The 17,261-nt window shown below is 39.2% G+C and overlaps 1 protein-coding gene across 8 annotated transcripts; it reads right to left on the reverse strand.

Moving 5' to 3' along the window:
- Positions 1-5,415: 5,415 nt before the first annotated feature.
- ZNF189 (zinc finger protein 189) lies at positions 5,416-17,222 on the reverse strand. Of its 8 annotated transcripts, none has more exons than XM_025360681.1 (4): positions 16,887-17,222; positions 16,062-16,146; positions 8,552-8,653; positions 5,416-8,150 (listed from the first exon to the last, which is right to left on the reverse strand). In XM_025360681.1, the coding sequence occupies exon 4, from the start codon at positions 8,023-8,025 to the stop codon at positions 6,430-6,432; it is 1,596 nt and encodes a 531-aa protein (XP_025216466.1). In that variant the 5' UTR covers positions 8,026-8,150; positions 8,552-8,653; positions 16,062-16,146; positions 16,887-17,222; the 3' UTR covers positions 5,416-6,429. The 8 variants fall into 8 exon arrangements, with proteins under 8 accessions (XP_025216466.1, XP_025216469.1, XP_025216464.1 ...); XM_025360684.1 differs by having other exon boundaries at positions 8,552-8,672; XM_025360679.1 differs by lacking the exon at positions 8,552-8,653 and adding an exon at positions 16,542-16,677.
- Positions 17,223-17,261: the final 39 nt, after the last annotated feature.

Genomic DNA, 17,261 nt, shown 5'->3' on the forward strand with positions numbered 1-17,261 from the left:
TCTCTAAAATCTGAAAAAAATTCTGATTTCCAAAGCACAGATGGCCTCAAGGCTTTCAGATAAAGAACTGTAAACCTGCCCTTGGAACAATATCTGCCACATTTCTAGAGTAAAAGATAAATTGCCCATGCTTAATGTAGCCTGGTGGGCTCACGCAATGCTACCAATCCCAAAGCCCATTTTGTAGAGAGGATGAATTAAGAGAGAGAAGTGATGCAAAGCTCAACACAGCCAGTCACAACTCTTTTTCTGCTGCTCATATAAACATGGTATTCTGGCTGGAAAGCAGTCTAAGCCTCTTGAAATAATCTAAAGCACTCAGTACTGGGCATCAATACGTATAACATACATAAAAATCAGCCAGCAATACTCTTGCAGCACCTACTGTATGCTCAGCACTGTAAAGATACTACATGGTCCTTCTATGCTTACCACGGAAATGAGGAAGACAAGCATGCAGTCAGAAAACAAAGAAAATTGTACACAATAATGTGCTAAATTGCAGTGGCATAGGCTAGATGCTGAGATCAAAAGGGAAGGAATACTTTATGGAAGAGGGAGGATTAGCTGAAGGCAGTTTATTATTAGTTACATGAGCTTGGGAAACAGTCTCTGTGAGCCTCAGTCTTCACATCTGTAAAAGAGGCTTGTTGTGTGGGCAATATTTTATGTACAGTGCCAGATACATAAGTAGTGAATAAATATTAGTTTTCCCTGTCAACTGGCTCTTGAAGAAAGGTAAAGGCTCATGAGTGAGAATGACCATGAATTACGTGTCCTTACTACAGTACAAACCATGTGTTGAGAGAATTATGGGAAATCAACCTGGAATGGTAAGGCTGATTTCCCATAATGGAGTGGCACATGGATGGGCAGAGGTATTTTAGAATGTCTTGCCTTGAAGTGATGAGAAATAGGGAACTGTGGAAGACATTTAAGGAAAGAATAACATAAGAGCAGCACTGAAAATTACTTTCTAGAATGTAGAGGATCAGGAGAGAACCAGGAGCCAGCTAAGTGTGTATAATAGCAATCCAATGTAGCACCTGGCCTTTTGTTGGTGGAGTAGGTGAGTAGACATGATATCTTTAGACTAGAGAAAACAACAAACAACTCCTTGTATGTAGCACAGCCATTTACCATCTTAATAAAGTCTGTTTCATTGCAACCTGATAGGCAAGCGCTTGGAACAAATAAAAGCTCAAAATTCTTTACCTAGTTCTCGGAAAGACTTACATATACGCTCAGACTCAGCCAGGCTGAGTAGGGTGGCAGATGAAAAATAGGGCATTTTCTAAACATAGCACTAATTCTTTTGGCAGTTCAGAATAGCTAGGGCTAGGCAGTAGCCCAGGGTCTCAGGTGTCAGAGAAATGTATTCTGCCCTCCTAAGATAATCAAGGTCAAGGCAGCCTTCTGCAGCAACGTACAACTTTTCCTTCTCCTGCTCTGTTACTCTGTCCTGTTCAGAGTGCGCTTCTGGGTTGCAGGGACACAATGACTGTCATGTTATGTGGGGACTTACGTCAGCCAGCGGATTAACATGAGAAACCTGTTCTTAGAGCATGGCTCCCAGATAGGCAACAACACGGGAAAGACGCACACACCATGTTTTATTTGTGTGAATGAAATCACACAATCAAAACTCAGTGTTTTGGAAAGTTGGGTGATTTTTTTCCCCGTCTTATGTAACACATGTAGCTTACTATGCATTCCTCAAGTCTTCAAGTCTCCTTGATGATAAAGGGCTGCTTGATGCAACTATCAAACTGACATAACACCTCGCAGGTATTCTTAAATTTTTAAAATACAAGTTAACTGATCTTGTCCCACTTGTGCAGTAAAGCAAATGTCTCTCTTTTGTTTGTGCATTATAGTTATAGATGGCCTTACATTCAAACAAACCAATCAACCCACCCCTACTACCCACCTGGGGTCATAAAACACTCCTCTCCCTCAACTGGCTATCTACTCAATTTTTTTAAATCTTCATCTACAGCCCTCTTTATAGTCACAGATGAGTAATCTATTTTTATTCTCTAACTTTATAGAATAGTAAAATTAAGCAAGTAAAAAGAATAACCAATAAAGGATTGCCATTTATTTTAAGTAAAGACATAAATGTAACAGACTATCCTCCCAAATCACTATTATTTCAAAAAAGGACTTAGTTTTTTTTAGAAAAGAGCATACTTTCAGAACAAAGGTCTCTAATAATCAATTTATCTTTTTTTTAACAATTATATTATATTATTATTTTTACCACTTGAATGTAGAATAATTTTTGTCAAGAATTGACCGTATTTGGGAGCTGATGATCTACTCTCCAGACACTATTTAGCCCCCTGAAAACTGGCTCTTCGTAACTCCAGAATCTGTTCTTACAGAAACCCATTAATGACTAACTATCAAATCCAAAAGACACTCTTCAACCCTTCCTCAGTCTCTCTGCAGCACGCTTCTGGATCACTTTCCGACAGAAGTTATCATTACATGTTGGGTTTCCCATACTTCTGGTTGTTCCTGTTTCCTTTGCACCTTGCCTACCCACTAAACAGGTAGGCCCTAGGATTCCATCTCTGGACTTCTTTTCTTGCTGCATTCTTTCCTTAAAGCTTAATCCATTCATATCGAAACACTGGTGAATTCCTAAATCCATTTCTAGCCCAGTTCTTTTTCCTGAGCACCATATCCATATCCGCAATTGCCTCTGGACATCTTTACTATCTCACAGACAAACAGACATTCAAAATATTAGTGATCTCCTCATTCCATACAAGGTACACTTTTTTGTCCTGTCTCACTGAATAAGAACACCACCCAAAGTGACTTTGAATCTTTACTCTTCCTTAGTTTTCTCCTCCAATTAGCAACAAAATTTCACTCTGTTTATAAATATTTCTAAAATCCATCTCTTTCTCACATTCCCACTGCCTTAGTTGAAGCACCATAATCTCTTAACTGTACTACTTTAAAGACCTCTTGAGGTTTTTACACAGAAACAAGGTCCTGGCACAATATTTTGCAAATGCAATTTTCTGAGAATTAAGATCCACAAATCTAAGGAAGGTCAAGAACCATGGTCCTTGCACACTTAATGAGAACCAGGTGACGATTTAAAAAACAAACAAAAAACAAAAACAAACAAAAAATCTGGTGCCAAATCTTTCCCTCCCATTCACTTACAGGTTGTCTCGACTTAAAATGGAACACAGGATTTGGGGTTTAATATTTGCAAAGTTGCACAAGGGAAGTATTTGTAGTACTAGTAATGTTATTCTTAAGCTGGGTGCTGGTTAAATAGGTGGTTAGTAGTGAAAACTAAGAGCTGAACACTTCAAATATGTGCCCTTTTAACATACACAGCATACTTAAATACAAAATAGCACCACAGAATTTTAGGCAGAATAGTCTCCCTGGCATGACAACTCTTGATCTGCCCTTATGGAAGGGCAGCCTTACCTCCTCTCATATTCCCAATTCATCAAGAAATCAGGAGTTCAATTTGTAGCTACCAGTTATCTCACAATTCCCCTGCCTTCAGATGCTATGCATCTTCCCTGGTGCTCATCTTTTAGCCTCATCTTGAGCATCCTCCTCTTGATTTAACTTTTTCCTTCCCTTCTCTTCTAGATACTTCATTTCCCTCTCTAGAGCCCTCTGCATACCTTTTATAATTTTCTTGGGAAACAGAAATGGACACCTAATTGCTTTTTTTAAAAAATAAATTTTTATATAAAAATGGCCATAGTGCCCAAAGTAATTTATAAATTCAATGCTATTCCCATCAAGCTACCATTGACTTTTATTACAGAACCAGAAAAAAACTACTTTAAATTTCATATGGAACCAAAAAAGAACCCACATAGCAAAGACAATCCTAAGTAAAAAGAACAAAGCTGGAGGCATCACACTACCTGACTTCAAACTATGCTACAAGGCTACAGTAACCAAAACAGCACGGTACTGGTACCAAAACAGATACACAGACCAATGGAATAGAAGAAGCCTCAGAAATAACACCACACATCTACAACCATCTCATCTTTGACAAACCTGACAAAAACAAGCAATGGGTAAAGGATTCCCTATTTAATGAATGGTCCTGGGAAAACCAGCTAGCCATATGCAGAAAGTGGAAACTGGACCCCTTCCTTACACCTTATACAAATATTAGCTCAAGATGGAATAAAGATTTAAATGTAAGACCTAAAACCATAAAAACCCTAGAAGAAAACTTAGGCAATACTATTCAGAACATAGGCATGGGCAAAGACTTCATGACTAAAACACCAAAAGCAACTGCAACAAAAGCCAACATTGACAAATGGGATTTAATGAAACTAAAGAGCTTCTGCACAGCAAAAGAAACTAGCATCAGAGTGAACAGGCAACCTACAGAATGGAAGAAAATTTCTGCAATGGCACCATGCAAAATGGCACCATGGCACATGTATACCTATGTAACAAACCTGCACGTTCTGCACATGTATCCCAGAACTTAAAGTATAATTTTTAAAAATGATTTTTCAGGGGGCTATGTTTTTTATAAGCAATGATTTGTACATGCAGTCAAGAATTGTTAACTGTTACTGGAGTTCTGAGTTGTCCAAGGATCTTAAAATTACAAAATTTCCATAAATTCCAGATTCATGTCCAAGGATATTAAAAATTATGTAGGAATACCTCATATAAACATGGGTCAAACTACTATGAGGTCAACAGCAGCCAGTGCTTCTGCTATGGAAGATAACCATACAAGAAACTGATGTGACTTCAAGAAAAAGCAAAGAATTGTGTTTCAGTGTACATGTAGTGAAAACATACATGATAGATTTTTAAAATACTGAGAACAGGTCTAAGAACCTCATTAGTTGAGATCCTGATCTGGGAACTGGTGTAAAATAAGTACAATTGGGAAGATCCAGGGCAGGATAATTTTATGGACGAGTCAGGTGCAGTATGTTGTTTTTTGTACTTTTCCTTGTACTACAAATTGTTTTTAAATGTCAGCTGTATAGTAACTATGAGTACCTAATTTGAATAAGGGAGTGCACAAAGATATCTATCTTTCTATACATGTATCATAATCTCCACACTCACATGCAGGTACACACATAAAGAGATAGGAAGATGAAAGTCTGGAGGTAATTTTTAGAATGACTGAGATACAGGAGAAAGGGAGGGGTCATTTGCTCAAACTACTAGGAAGCTGGAATTGCAGAATTCTGGTAATTTGGAATTCTATACTCAGAAACTAAAGAACCTGGGCTTAATTGAGCTACTCCAGAAAAGGTTAACTAGTCACACACAGAACAAATGAGAGCAATTTCCTTCCTATCTTTGATTCTAATTTTAAAAATACAGTAATACTTTTCACAGAATTGGTTTTACACTCAAGTAACAACTCTTACACAAAGCAAAAAACAAAACAGGTTTTAATGGTTAAAACAGATGAAGTAATAGGTTTATAATAACCATTAACTAAGGGAAGCCCTAGAACAAGAAATAAGGATTTTTAATTGCATGCAAAACCTAGTTATCATAAAAACCAATGCAATACCAAAATATCTCAGCTTCCTAGCATAGACTCCAGGTCTTTTCATTTCCAATTCTTGGCAATCAAAATATGTACACTTTTATATGCACCTGGTTGTGGAGGAATAAGCTCATTCACATAGGACTACAAATATCTTTCACAGGTAGGAGGGCACAAAAGAACAGTATTTTCCTCCACTTTTTTGGGTCCATCTTGAGAAACAAAAAAGGCACTCCCAAAGGTTCCTTGGTAACACCTTTGTTAGGTTTCTTAATTACTAACATAATCTTTACATGTAAGGTTAATGGTCCACTCATTTCATAGATCTGGGAACCATCAGGCATTGGAACTGCCTTTAACTCACATGCCAAACATCTGGCTTACTTAAACAAGGACAAAAACTGTATATTGATTTCAAAAACATTTGGGCTTTGTTTCCTTGACAAGTTATATGTGCTTAATTACTGGACTTTGGCATGCAGAGCCAAACATATCATGGAACTGAAAGAACCACAATATGAGATGGTGACAGAAGACTCTTTGAATCATTATTCTCAGTTTTCCAATATCAGCTGCTCCAGCTCCCTTATAGCAATCCTACTTTGTCCCTCAGAGCACCCATGCTCTGAACCTAGATTTAATCTCTCTGCTGAAAGATTTATTAAAGATACTTAGATAAATTACTAAGTCTTTATGATCATCAAACAAAGAGTAAGGGAAGTCAGATGCTCATGGGCAGTTGTTCACTATTCACAGAATCTTTAGAAACCATTTGTCTGAGGCCAAGGAGAATTTGCTTTATCACCAAATTTGACCCACGTTGAGCCATACTAAAACTGCACTTGGGTAACTAGTCTCAAATCAAATTGAGCTTATGTATCGCTCTACATTTATTGCATCCATGCTGTGTGCAATTTCTGATGCTGAATAAGAGAAATGCGGCAATTAAAGGCTTCACCACAAGCATCACATTCATGGGTTTCTTGGGTTTTCACCTCTGCATGCATCTTCTGATGGTTGACAAGACTGCGCTGTTGACTGAAACTTTTGTCACACTTCTCACACTTATAAGGTTTCTCTCCTGTGTGTATTCTCTGATGCTGAATAAGACCCGAGTTCCGGCTAAAGGCCTTTCCACATTCATCACATTTATGGGGTTTATTACCTGTGTGAACACCCTGATGTCGAATAAGATTACAAAGTTGACTAAAGCTTTTTCCACACTGTCTGCACAGATAGGGTCTCTCACCAGTGTGGATTCTCTGATGTTCAATAAGAAATGAGCTCCGGCTGAAGCTTTTCCCACAGACAGTACATAGATAGGGCTTTTCACCAGTGTGGATTCTTTGATGTTGTACAAGATGAGCACTAACACTAAAAGTTTTCCCACATTCATCACATTTATAAGATTTCTCCTTAGGGTAGACTTCCTGCTGTATAACAAGACTGCAATTTGGATCAAAACTTTCCTTAGTTTCATTGTATGGATAAGTCTTCTCCCTGGTGTGAATTCTCTGATGCTGAATAAGACCTGAGCTTCTACTAAAGGCTTTCCCACATTCCTCACATTTATGGGGCTTGTCTCCTGTGTGAATTCTCTGATGACGAGTAAGGTTGCAAAGTTGACTGAAACTTTTCCCACACTCTTTGCATTGATAAGGTCTTTCACCAGTATGGATCCTCTGATGTTCAATAAGGAATGAGCTCCGACTGAAACTTTTTCCACACTCAATACAAAGAAAAGGCTTCTCGCCAGTGTGAATTTTTTGGTGTTGTATAAGGTATGTGCTTAATCGAAAGGCTTTCCCACATTCACCACATTTGTGGGGTCTTTCCCCAGTGTGAATTCTTTGATGCTCAACAAGCAATGAATTTCGACTAAAGCTCTTCTTACATTTGGTGCAGTGATAAGGTTTCTCACCAGTGTGAGTTCTTTGATGCTCAATAAGGTGTGATTTCCAACTGAAGGCTTTCCCACAGTCACTACATTTATGGGGTTTCTCACCTGTATGAATCCTTTGATGTTTAACAAGGCTCCTTCTCTGGCTGAAGCTCTGTTTACACTGATTACACTGATAGGGTCTTTCTCCAGTGTGGATTCTCTGATGTCTAATAAGGGTTGAGCTCACACTAAAGGTTTTTCCACAGTAATTACACTCATAGGGCCTTTCCCCAGTGTGAATTCTCTGATGTTCAATAACAAATGAACTGCGGCTAAAACTTTTCCCACATTCATTGCACTGAAAAGGTTTCTCACCAGTATGGACCCTTTGATGTTGAATGAAATGGGCCTTGCGGACAAAACCCTTTCCACATTCTTCACATCTATGGCATTTCTCTTCTGAGTTTGGTCTTTTACGGATAATGTTAGTGTTTTCTCTGAACATTCTCTGTTCCGGGGTCAAAGATTCCCTTGGTATTTCCCATAAGAAGATTCCTCTTTGTTTATCTAACCTACCAACAAGTTCAAAGGTTTCTCTACTCATAGGATCCTGGTCAATTTCACTTTTGATTCTTGTAACTATTACACCCTGTGGTTCCACTTCTTCCTCAATTTCTTCAATTTCTTGTTTTACGGTTGGCTCCTCATCCTTATCTCTGTTCAAAACATCTGGAATAATAAACAGGAAATACAAAGATCAATCAAGGTCTTTGAAGCAAGGAGAAACAAAGTAAAATGGGCAAAGAAAGAAACAAATCAAGTCAAGGTGGGATTAATCAGTCTATCAAAGAAAACAGGGTAGGATGAAAAAAAATCCCCACTAAGTTCAGGAAAATTTAGGATGAAAAAACATTATTGGAGTATGATCAGACCAAATAATTAACAGAAAGGACCAGATGCTAATGGCCAGGCATAGTGGCTCATGCCTGTAATCCTAGCATTTTGGGGGAGTGAGGTGGGAGGATCACTTGAGCTCAGGAGTTTGAGACCAGCCTGGGCAACAGTGAGACTTCATCTCTACCAAAAAAGAAAAAAATTTTTTTAAAGTAGCCAGGCATGGTGGCACACACCTGTAGTCCCAGCTACTCAGGTAGCTGAGGTGAGAGGATTGATCACTTAAGCCCAACAGGTTGAGGCTGCAGCAAGCCATGTTTGCATCACTGCACACCAGCCTAAGCAATACAGTGAGACCTAATCTCAAAAAAATAAAAATAAAAATAAAAAAAGATGCTAAGAAGAATAAAATACAAAGATCCAGGGGAAACAATAATTCATTTATTAACAAGCATTTACTCACTGCCCATCAAAAGCACTCCAGAAACACTGTAATCAGCCAGGATTCAGAGATAAGACATGAAGCCCCCCCCCCACCTCCCCAATCAAATGGAATGGATGTTAAGTAAAAAATGGGGAAAGAAAATAATATGATAAAGAAAATATTAAGTAAAAAGCAGTTCCTGTATAAAGAGACAAAATGGCTTTTAAAAACAATAATAAAGGGTTAGGTGACAGAGAGTCTATGATATTGGGATGCAGAATAAAATAAGTATTAAGAAACATGGTCAGAGTTCGTGGGAGTAACAACCAAAAAGGGCAGTCTGTGGTGGCTTATGACTTCACCAACCACAAATCATACCGCAAGTACAAGTGATTCTAAACTCTCTAACAATGTAAGACCCAAGGTTCACCATCTTGTTCCAACTGAGAGGCTGCATGACATCTGAGAAATGAAAATCTTGGATGTGTTGAAGAAAAGACAGCACAGTGGTCTATCATATAACAGAGTGGTATATAGTACATTTAGGCCTGCTTCTGACATCTTCCTGATTTTCCATCTCTTGCTGGAATAGATATTAGATAATTCCACCAGAAGATTCAATAATGACCAAATTTATATTTGGCCCTAAACAAGCTCCTTTTTCATACATCCTCTTTTCTCTCAATTTTTTTGTGGAGTCATCTTTGAATTTTCCATTTGCTTACTTCAAACTAGTCATTATTTTATTCTAAAATAACCTTCTCCTATCCCTCTAAGAAACTACTAGAAATTTTATTTCTTCTAAGGCTACTTATAGTGTCCCCTCTCAAATTTGTTTTCGGTGGGCTGTATTTTCTTTCACATAATGAAAAAACATGAAAGAACTCCCTAAACTTTCTGTCCTCTACCTATAAAATTATCTGCCAATGGTACGTAAAGATATATCTGATTCTTATGTAAAGCTAATCCATCCACCCCTTATCGATTCCACTCACCTCTGGGCATTTGCTTAATTATCCTCTGCCTTTCCTCTTTCTTCAATATACACTTTCCTACCATTACATAAATACGTCCAATTTTATCTTGAACCTGAAATCCTTCTCTTTATGAAAGCCAAGCATTGAAACAAAATCTTAACACTGAGGTTTTCTATTTCTTATGTTTTCCATGCCCAACCTCTTCCTATTCAACCTATTCTGCAACCTATGGCAAAATCTGGTTTCTGTTTCCAGTATCTAGAGAAACTTCCCATTAGATTACCAATGACTCAAATTTTTTTTTTAAAAAAATGGGCATTTTTTTTTTTTTTTTTGACAGAGTTTTGCTCTTGTTGCCCAGGCTGGAGTGCAATGGAGCGATCTTGGTTCACTACAACCTCCACCTTCCGGGTTCAAGCGATTCTCCTGCCTCAGCCTCCTAAGTAGCTGGGATTACAGGCACCTGCCACAATGTCTGGCTAATTTTTTTTGCATTTTTAGTAGAGATGGTGTTTCACCATGTTGGCCAAGCTGGTCTCGAACTCTGACCTCAGGTGATGCACCCACCTCGGCTTCCCAAAGTGCTCGGATTACAGGAGTGAGCCACCATGCCCGGCCTAAAACGGGCATTTTTCAGTTCTTATGTTATTCAGCAGCACCTAACACTGTTGATCACCCCAATTTCTTGACATTATCTGTTTTTGGTTTCTACGCTATTACATTCTTTTATTTCATTCCCTACTTCTTTGGCTTTTTCTGATAAATTTCCCTCATTTATTTCTTTTCCTTTGTCAACTGATTTTTGTTATTGTTACCCACATTTACATCCTTACTTGTTCTGTATATACACCCTCCAGACATCTCCAGTTAAATGCCGCACAAAGGGCTCACAATTAACATGGTCATCATCATCTGCTCTAATGCCTTTTCCCACCTTTAATTATCTCCTGAAAGGCACCATCATCCATTACCCTACAGTCTCAAAGCAGGAATCATCCTGTATTTCTCCCTTCTTCTTATTGTTAATCAATCATCCAAATCCTGGATTTATCTTTAGCACTTACCTTTTAACCCTCACAATCATGTAGCTGCCTTACAATCTTTGGCTCCAGTCTTCAGATTACCAACACATTATATCTGCCTTACTGATTTGAGAAGAGATCTCTATAAAACAGAATTCTACCATGTCATCACCTGTAGATTTAGCAGCTCCCCATCACCGTTAGGATTGAATCAAGCTCTTTGCTATGATACAACTCTTCATGACACAGTCTCTGAGCCTTAAGTCATGTTCCTACCTACTTTATCATACTTTATATAGGCAAATTGTTTATGTTACACTCTTTCATGTCTTATCTTTACATATCTCATTTACTAAATGTCCCTCAACACTGTTTACCTGGCAAACTTTTGGTTTCACTTTAAGATTCAAAGCAATCTTTAAGTTTAAAGCAACAGTTCCTCTACAAAGCCTTTACTAAGTCCACTAGACAGATCTAGGTGTTCTATTTTTTTATTACCAGCCCTCGTCCATAACTCTATTATTGCTATGATTACACTACATTTTTTTAACTGTTTATTATTTGTCTCTTCCACTGGATTGTAAATTCTTTGTGAGAAGGCAGTCTCTTCAGAATATTTGTTCAGTTATATTAGCTGGATTAGTGGATACTGTTCTGTCAATTTCATTCAAATGAGTAAGACAAAATTATCATTACTTGAAGATGATATGAATGTATACCTAAAATTCCTGAAATAGGCAAATGAAAATATAATCATAACAAGATTAAAAAGCTTGTTCTTAATACAAAAAAAGTTAGTAAATATTATACAGAAATGATAAACTCTTCACAATAGTAACAAAAAAAATAAAACCTAGGAATAAACATAAGAAATGTGTAAGAGCCATAAAAATATTCCATACAATTTTTCTGAAAGACAAAAGGATACAGTTAAACAGAGTTAACCACATGGGTAAAGAGATTCAATATTGTAAGGATCTCAATTCCTTTCAATCTATGAAACTAATCACATTCCAATCAAAAATCATTTATGAACCAATAAAAAAGTCAATGCTTCTAAAGTTTAGAAGAAGGCAGACTAGTGAAGTACATCCTGAAAAAGATTATTAAAGAATGACTTATATTACCAGACATAAAATATAATATATTGTTAAAGCAAATAAAACAATGACATTGGCATAAAAATAAATAGGTCAACAGGATAGGCAGGTGAAGAAAACAAGTGTAAGGCTCCACACAGAGCAGCCTTAAAATGACTATCCATTAGATCTGGGCTTGGTAATGCTTATGCAGTATCTTCCCATCCTGTGCTCATAGCCAATTTTTCTACATAGATAGTTGACTCAAAGTGGGTTTCACCAAAGAACCTGGAATTGAAACTGAAGTCACTAGTTATTCTGAAGGTAGCTAGAACTGTAACCTATCAAACCAGAAGCCAAAAGGACAGAAGTATGTGAACATACGAGGAAAGACTAAATTGTCAAGGAGAAAAAAAGAGATAAGACAGTGTTATAGACTGAATGTTTGTGTTCTCACCAAATTCATATGGTGAACCCCTAATCTACAATGTGATGGTATTTGGAGGTGGGGCCTTTGGGAAGTAATTAAATTTAGATGAGCTCATGATGGTGGGGCCCCCATGATGGGATTAGTGTTCTTATAAAAAGAGGAACAAAGACCAGAATGTTTGCGCGCTCTCTCTCTCTCCCCCCTCTTCTGCCATGTGAAGACACAGTAAGAAGGTGGCAATCTGCAAGTCATTGCGGAAAGAGTCATTAAAACTGAAGATGTCAAAGATCTGAGAAATTAAGCTATCAACCGTATCACTGATGTAGCTATTGAAGGTTTTTTTTTCTTTTTAATAAGCTTGAACAAGAAAAGTATGAATGAAAAGCCAAAACTATAAAGCTAGACGAGAGTTGCATTATGAAAAGCAGTTAAGATGAAGTAGAAGCATTGCAACAGTAGAGTAATAGTGATCTCTTATCAAGGGAGCTCTCACCAAGGGGCTGGAGATAGGGTCTATTGAGCACGATGAAAAGACTGTGGGAGGATAAATGATGAATGACGGAAAGCTGTATTTAAGCTGCAATAAAGAAGACAGCCTACAAGTACAAGATCATCTATGGGCACACTGTCACACCTTGTCCATATGGTATTTACATATGGGCACTTATTTGGTTCTATCAACCAGAATACCGTATGTATGGATAATCTGGCAGTGACTGAAAGACAACATGGCATATTAAAACACACACACACACACACACACACACACATATCAACAGCTGATATGGCTGAAGACTAAAGTAGTGTGCAGGAAAAAACAGGTGAGGCAAGAAAGATAGGCAGAGGCTATACTTGGAAGGTCCTATATGATAAGAAATTAAGATTTTTATCCTTTAAGCTATCAGGAACCATCAGAAGTTTTACACAGTTAACTAATACAAAATCACTTTGGTGGCAGTAGAGAGAATATATTTTAAAAAAGGAGACTAGTGGCAAGGGGGTAGTTTAGGGGTTAATGCAATAATCCAGTTGAGAGATACTAAGTCTGAAATTAACTGTACCTAGTCATACAAATATTTAAGAAGCATATAATATAGGCCTGGCTCTGTGTTAAGTGCTGGAGAAATCAAATGAAACAGGTATATTTACCATCCTCACAGTAATCAGTGAGGTTAGAAAAGTAACACATATAGAATGATTGTAGTATAGTATAATAAACTCAATAGCAGGAGTATATACAAGGTAAAACAATGAAAGGAGTGCTTAACTCTGGAGAGAAGGCCCTTGATTTTAATGGATTGAAACTTGCCAGGTTTGAGTTACTCATGTGGTCTTCAAAAGATGACTAGGAATTTGAAACTCAACAGAGAAGACGATGACAACAATATAAGTCAACATTTACACTGTTCTTACTACATGTTAGTGTGTTAAGTGTTTTACATATATTAATTTAGTTAACGCTCACAGTAACCCTATGAGGTAGGTGCTATTATTATTTCCATTTTATAAAAAAATAAACTGAGGCAAAGAGACTATAGTCACCAGGCTAAGTAAGTGGTGGAACCAGGATTTAAACCTAGGCAGTTAGGCTCCACATTACCTTTCTTAGGTGGAAATAAAGATTTGGGCCAGGCACAGTGGCTCATGCCTATAATCCCAGCACTTTGGGAGGCCAAAGACCTGAGATCGGGAGCTCGAGACCAGCCTGGCCAACACAGTGAAACCCCTTCTCTACTAAAAATACAAAAATTAGCTGGGTGTGGTGGTGCACACCTGTTTATCTCAGCTACTCAGGAGGCTGAGGCAGGAGAATCTCTTGAATCCAGGAGGTGGAGGCTGCAGTGAGCTGAGGTCGCACCACTACATTACAGCCTGGGCAATAGAATGAGGCTACGTCCTAAAAAAAACCTGGGACTTATCTTCACAGAGTGGTAGCTGATGACCTGAGTGTAGGTAAGGTCCCCCAGGGAAAGAGTACAGACTGAGGGGAAGTCTGAGAATGCAAGCCAGTAGAGGGAAACAATAAAGACTTTCACATGTTCATAGAGAGGTCGAATAAAATAAGGTCCCAAAAGGGTCTACTGCATTTGACAATGATGTTGTTACAGATCACTGTTAAACAATTTAAAGGGAGTATCAGAGGCAACACAAAGGGGCTCAGACACAAGGGGAGGTAAAGAAGTACAGAACACACATTAACTACTCTTACAAAATCTTGACTGTGAAGAGAACAAGCAGTAAATTATAGGCAGCAGCAAGAGGGAGAGTCTGGCTCATAGGAGGGATTTTTTCTTTTTTCCTGTCTTTTCTCCTATTGGAAGAGTTATGAACATACCAATCATCAGAATAAGGGAGAATAAATAGAGACTGAAACAATAACGGAAAAAAGAATGACTGATTAGTTTCTGGAAAGGTGAGAAGATGAGAGCAGCTTTAAGTGTGCAGATAAGAGGCAGAGAAGTTGAGAGTTCGTGCTTATTGGCCCCTATTTTCTCTGAGAAACAGGTGAGCTTCACTACTGAATGATGGATAAGCTTTTGGAATAGTCACTAAAAAGAACAGGGCAGTGAGCATATCAAGGACAAAAAATATTGCTAAGACATAAAAACCCCAGTGGAGACTAGAAGAAAAAGGCCATACTTATATACAGGACATCAATCTTTTTGGTTAGAGAATTTCTCCTGCTATGTTTAGCAATTCGGGTAGGAAAGAGGGAAAGGTGCATTTTATAACAAACACAGGATTTGAAGTTTGCAGAATGGATAGAGAATAATGACAGGCTGGCAGGTGAGCTTGCTGGTCATTAGATGGGGAGACAAGCCCAGAGAGGATCGACACCTTGGTGAAAAAATAGAGACATCAAGGGACAGGAAACATCGTTAATAATGAGTGGGTTTAGGTGGAAAGGAGTAGTAAAGATAAGAGAAGTGGTAGTATGCTCCATAAGGGGAGAAAGCCTCTCTGTTTTGGTTACCCTTGTCTAGTTAGTTTAATAAACTTCCATTGTTGAATAACTGGTCAGAGAATAGGGTATTGGGATTTACAATTTGCGTGTTATGACAAAATTGCTATGATCAATGATGTAAGGTGCTGAGTGAAAATGAAAAGCAGGGTCCCTGAAGTAAGACCCACTGAGGCTGAAGTATTAACTAGGTCATCCATGGCATGAGTTAAAATAGATATGAAACATGTGACAAAGTTATGTGTGAAGGACCAAACAAAAAGTTGACAGATAGTGAAAAGGAATTGAGTGGAAAAAGCAAGACTGCTGAGACCTCAAAGAAGGAGAGATTTTGTTTGAAGGTGGAAAACTAATGCTTTGGGGACAGCATTTAAAAGCTGAGTGAACAATAACTTCCCCCTTCCAACGCTGAGACAAAGGATGGGGAAGGAGGCGGATGTGGGAGAATAAGCGGCCCCCACTTGAAAAACTGCCAGAGAAACGTTGTCCTTGGGAAAGTGCCAGATTTCAGTTAAGGCCAGGAGGTAAGGAACATTATGTGAAGACGAACAGGGGCTCCAGAAGGCAGAGTGAAAAGGGGTGGGAGGAAAGCTGTGGGAGGATAAGCCAGGACGGAAAGTACAGAACAATATGGGAATGAGATTACGAAGACAGGATGCCCGAAAGGCTTGCAGTTTGGTCACTTCAAGGAAGCTAGGGATGAGAGGTATGGAAACAATTAATGGCTAAAAGGTTTGAATCAGAACTTTGGAACTAAGCAGTTTTGGTACTGGTTTCCATCCAAATATTCTGTTAGTCTGATTTCTCTCTACTTTCTTAGATATTTTAATTAGAGAAACAGCAGATTCTTACCCAGTGAGACCAGGTTTCCATAATTCTCCATCATGACATCTTTATACAGGCTTCTCTGAGCTGGGTCCAGATAATCCCACTCCTCCTGGGTAAAAAACACAGCCACATCCTCAAATGTCAGCAACCCCTGAAATAGTATGATTTCTGTAGTCAGTTCCTGTTGTCTCAAGGACAATTCTACCACTAAAAGTGGCAGAGGCAATCACTTATTGGGGCCAAATAGGCTAGGAGGAACATGATAACTGAAAGTTTCATATATTGCCCAATTCTGGGAACGAACTGTAACTGACAGACATCTCAGACTAGAAAGGACCTATGGATAAGGCTTTTCTGATGTATTATGCCCTAACAGTTTAATTTTAGTAAACTGCCCCAAGGCCTCTCCAAGCTTCCCTCACCTCACTGCCTACTTCAATTTTCCATTTGCACTGGCTTGTGACTCTATTCAATTCAATTCCTTGAGGTTCTCTAGGCGTGTACCTTGGGGTCCAGGCACTGTGCCAGGAACAGAAGACACAAGAGAAGGTCAAAAATGGTGCTTCACCTGAAGAACTCACAAATGAGCGAGCTAGTCTGGAGCATTATTTATTTTCTCTGGCCGATTTATCAAGTCTCTCTAGAAAAAGAAAAAAAAAAAGGGGGGGGGGGCCAATGGGCAGTCTGTTCGCGAACCGCAACCCAGCGCACTAGTGGGGAGTTCCTTGCAAGGCGCTGGCCCTAAAGAGGCGGTTAGGAGGTGGGTGGGGGGCTCGGGGAGAAAGCAGTGGTGCGGCCTAGCTGGGGTAGTGGCGAGACAACCGGGATCCCCGAGGGGTGCTTACTTACCTTTGACTCCGGCGGGGGGCTCGGGGAAGCCATCTCCCAGGCAGAGAATAGGGGCAGGAATTGGGGGCGGCCTCACGGAAAGGAGCCTCTGGTGAGGCCTACCCGGCTGCTGGAAATTAGGCTCGACGAAGACAAGGATCCCTGGCTGGGTCTGACCAGTGCCTGCCTCGGCCCCTAGGCGGTCACGACCCCAACAGCATATCAGACGCGATCCCTGGCTGTCCCCCAACCCCGAACCCCAACCCCTACTCCTGCCTGGTTACGCAGCCTTTCAGGCCTTGCTACAGCCTCCTCCCCGCTGCCAGTTCCTCCTCCTTTCAGCCAAGTAGCGCTATGACCGCCCGCCCCCGGACCAGAAGGCGTCACCCAAATCGT

This window comes from Theropithecus gelada, chromosome 15 (assembly GCF_003255815.1).
Source record: "Theropithecus gelada isolate Dixy chromosome 15, Tgel_1.0, whole genome shotgun sequence".
NCBI lineage: Eukaryota > Metazoa > Chordata > Mammalia > Primates > Cercopithecidae > Theropithecus > Theropithecus gelada.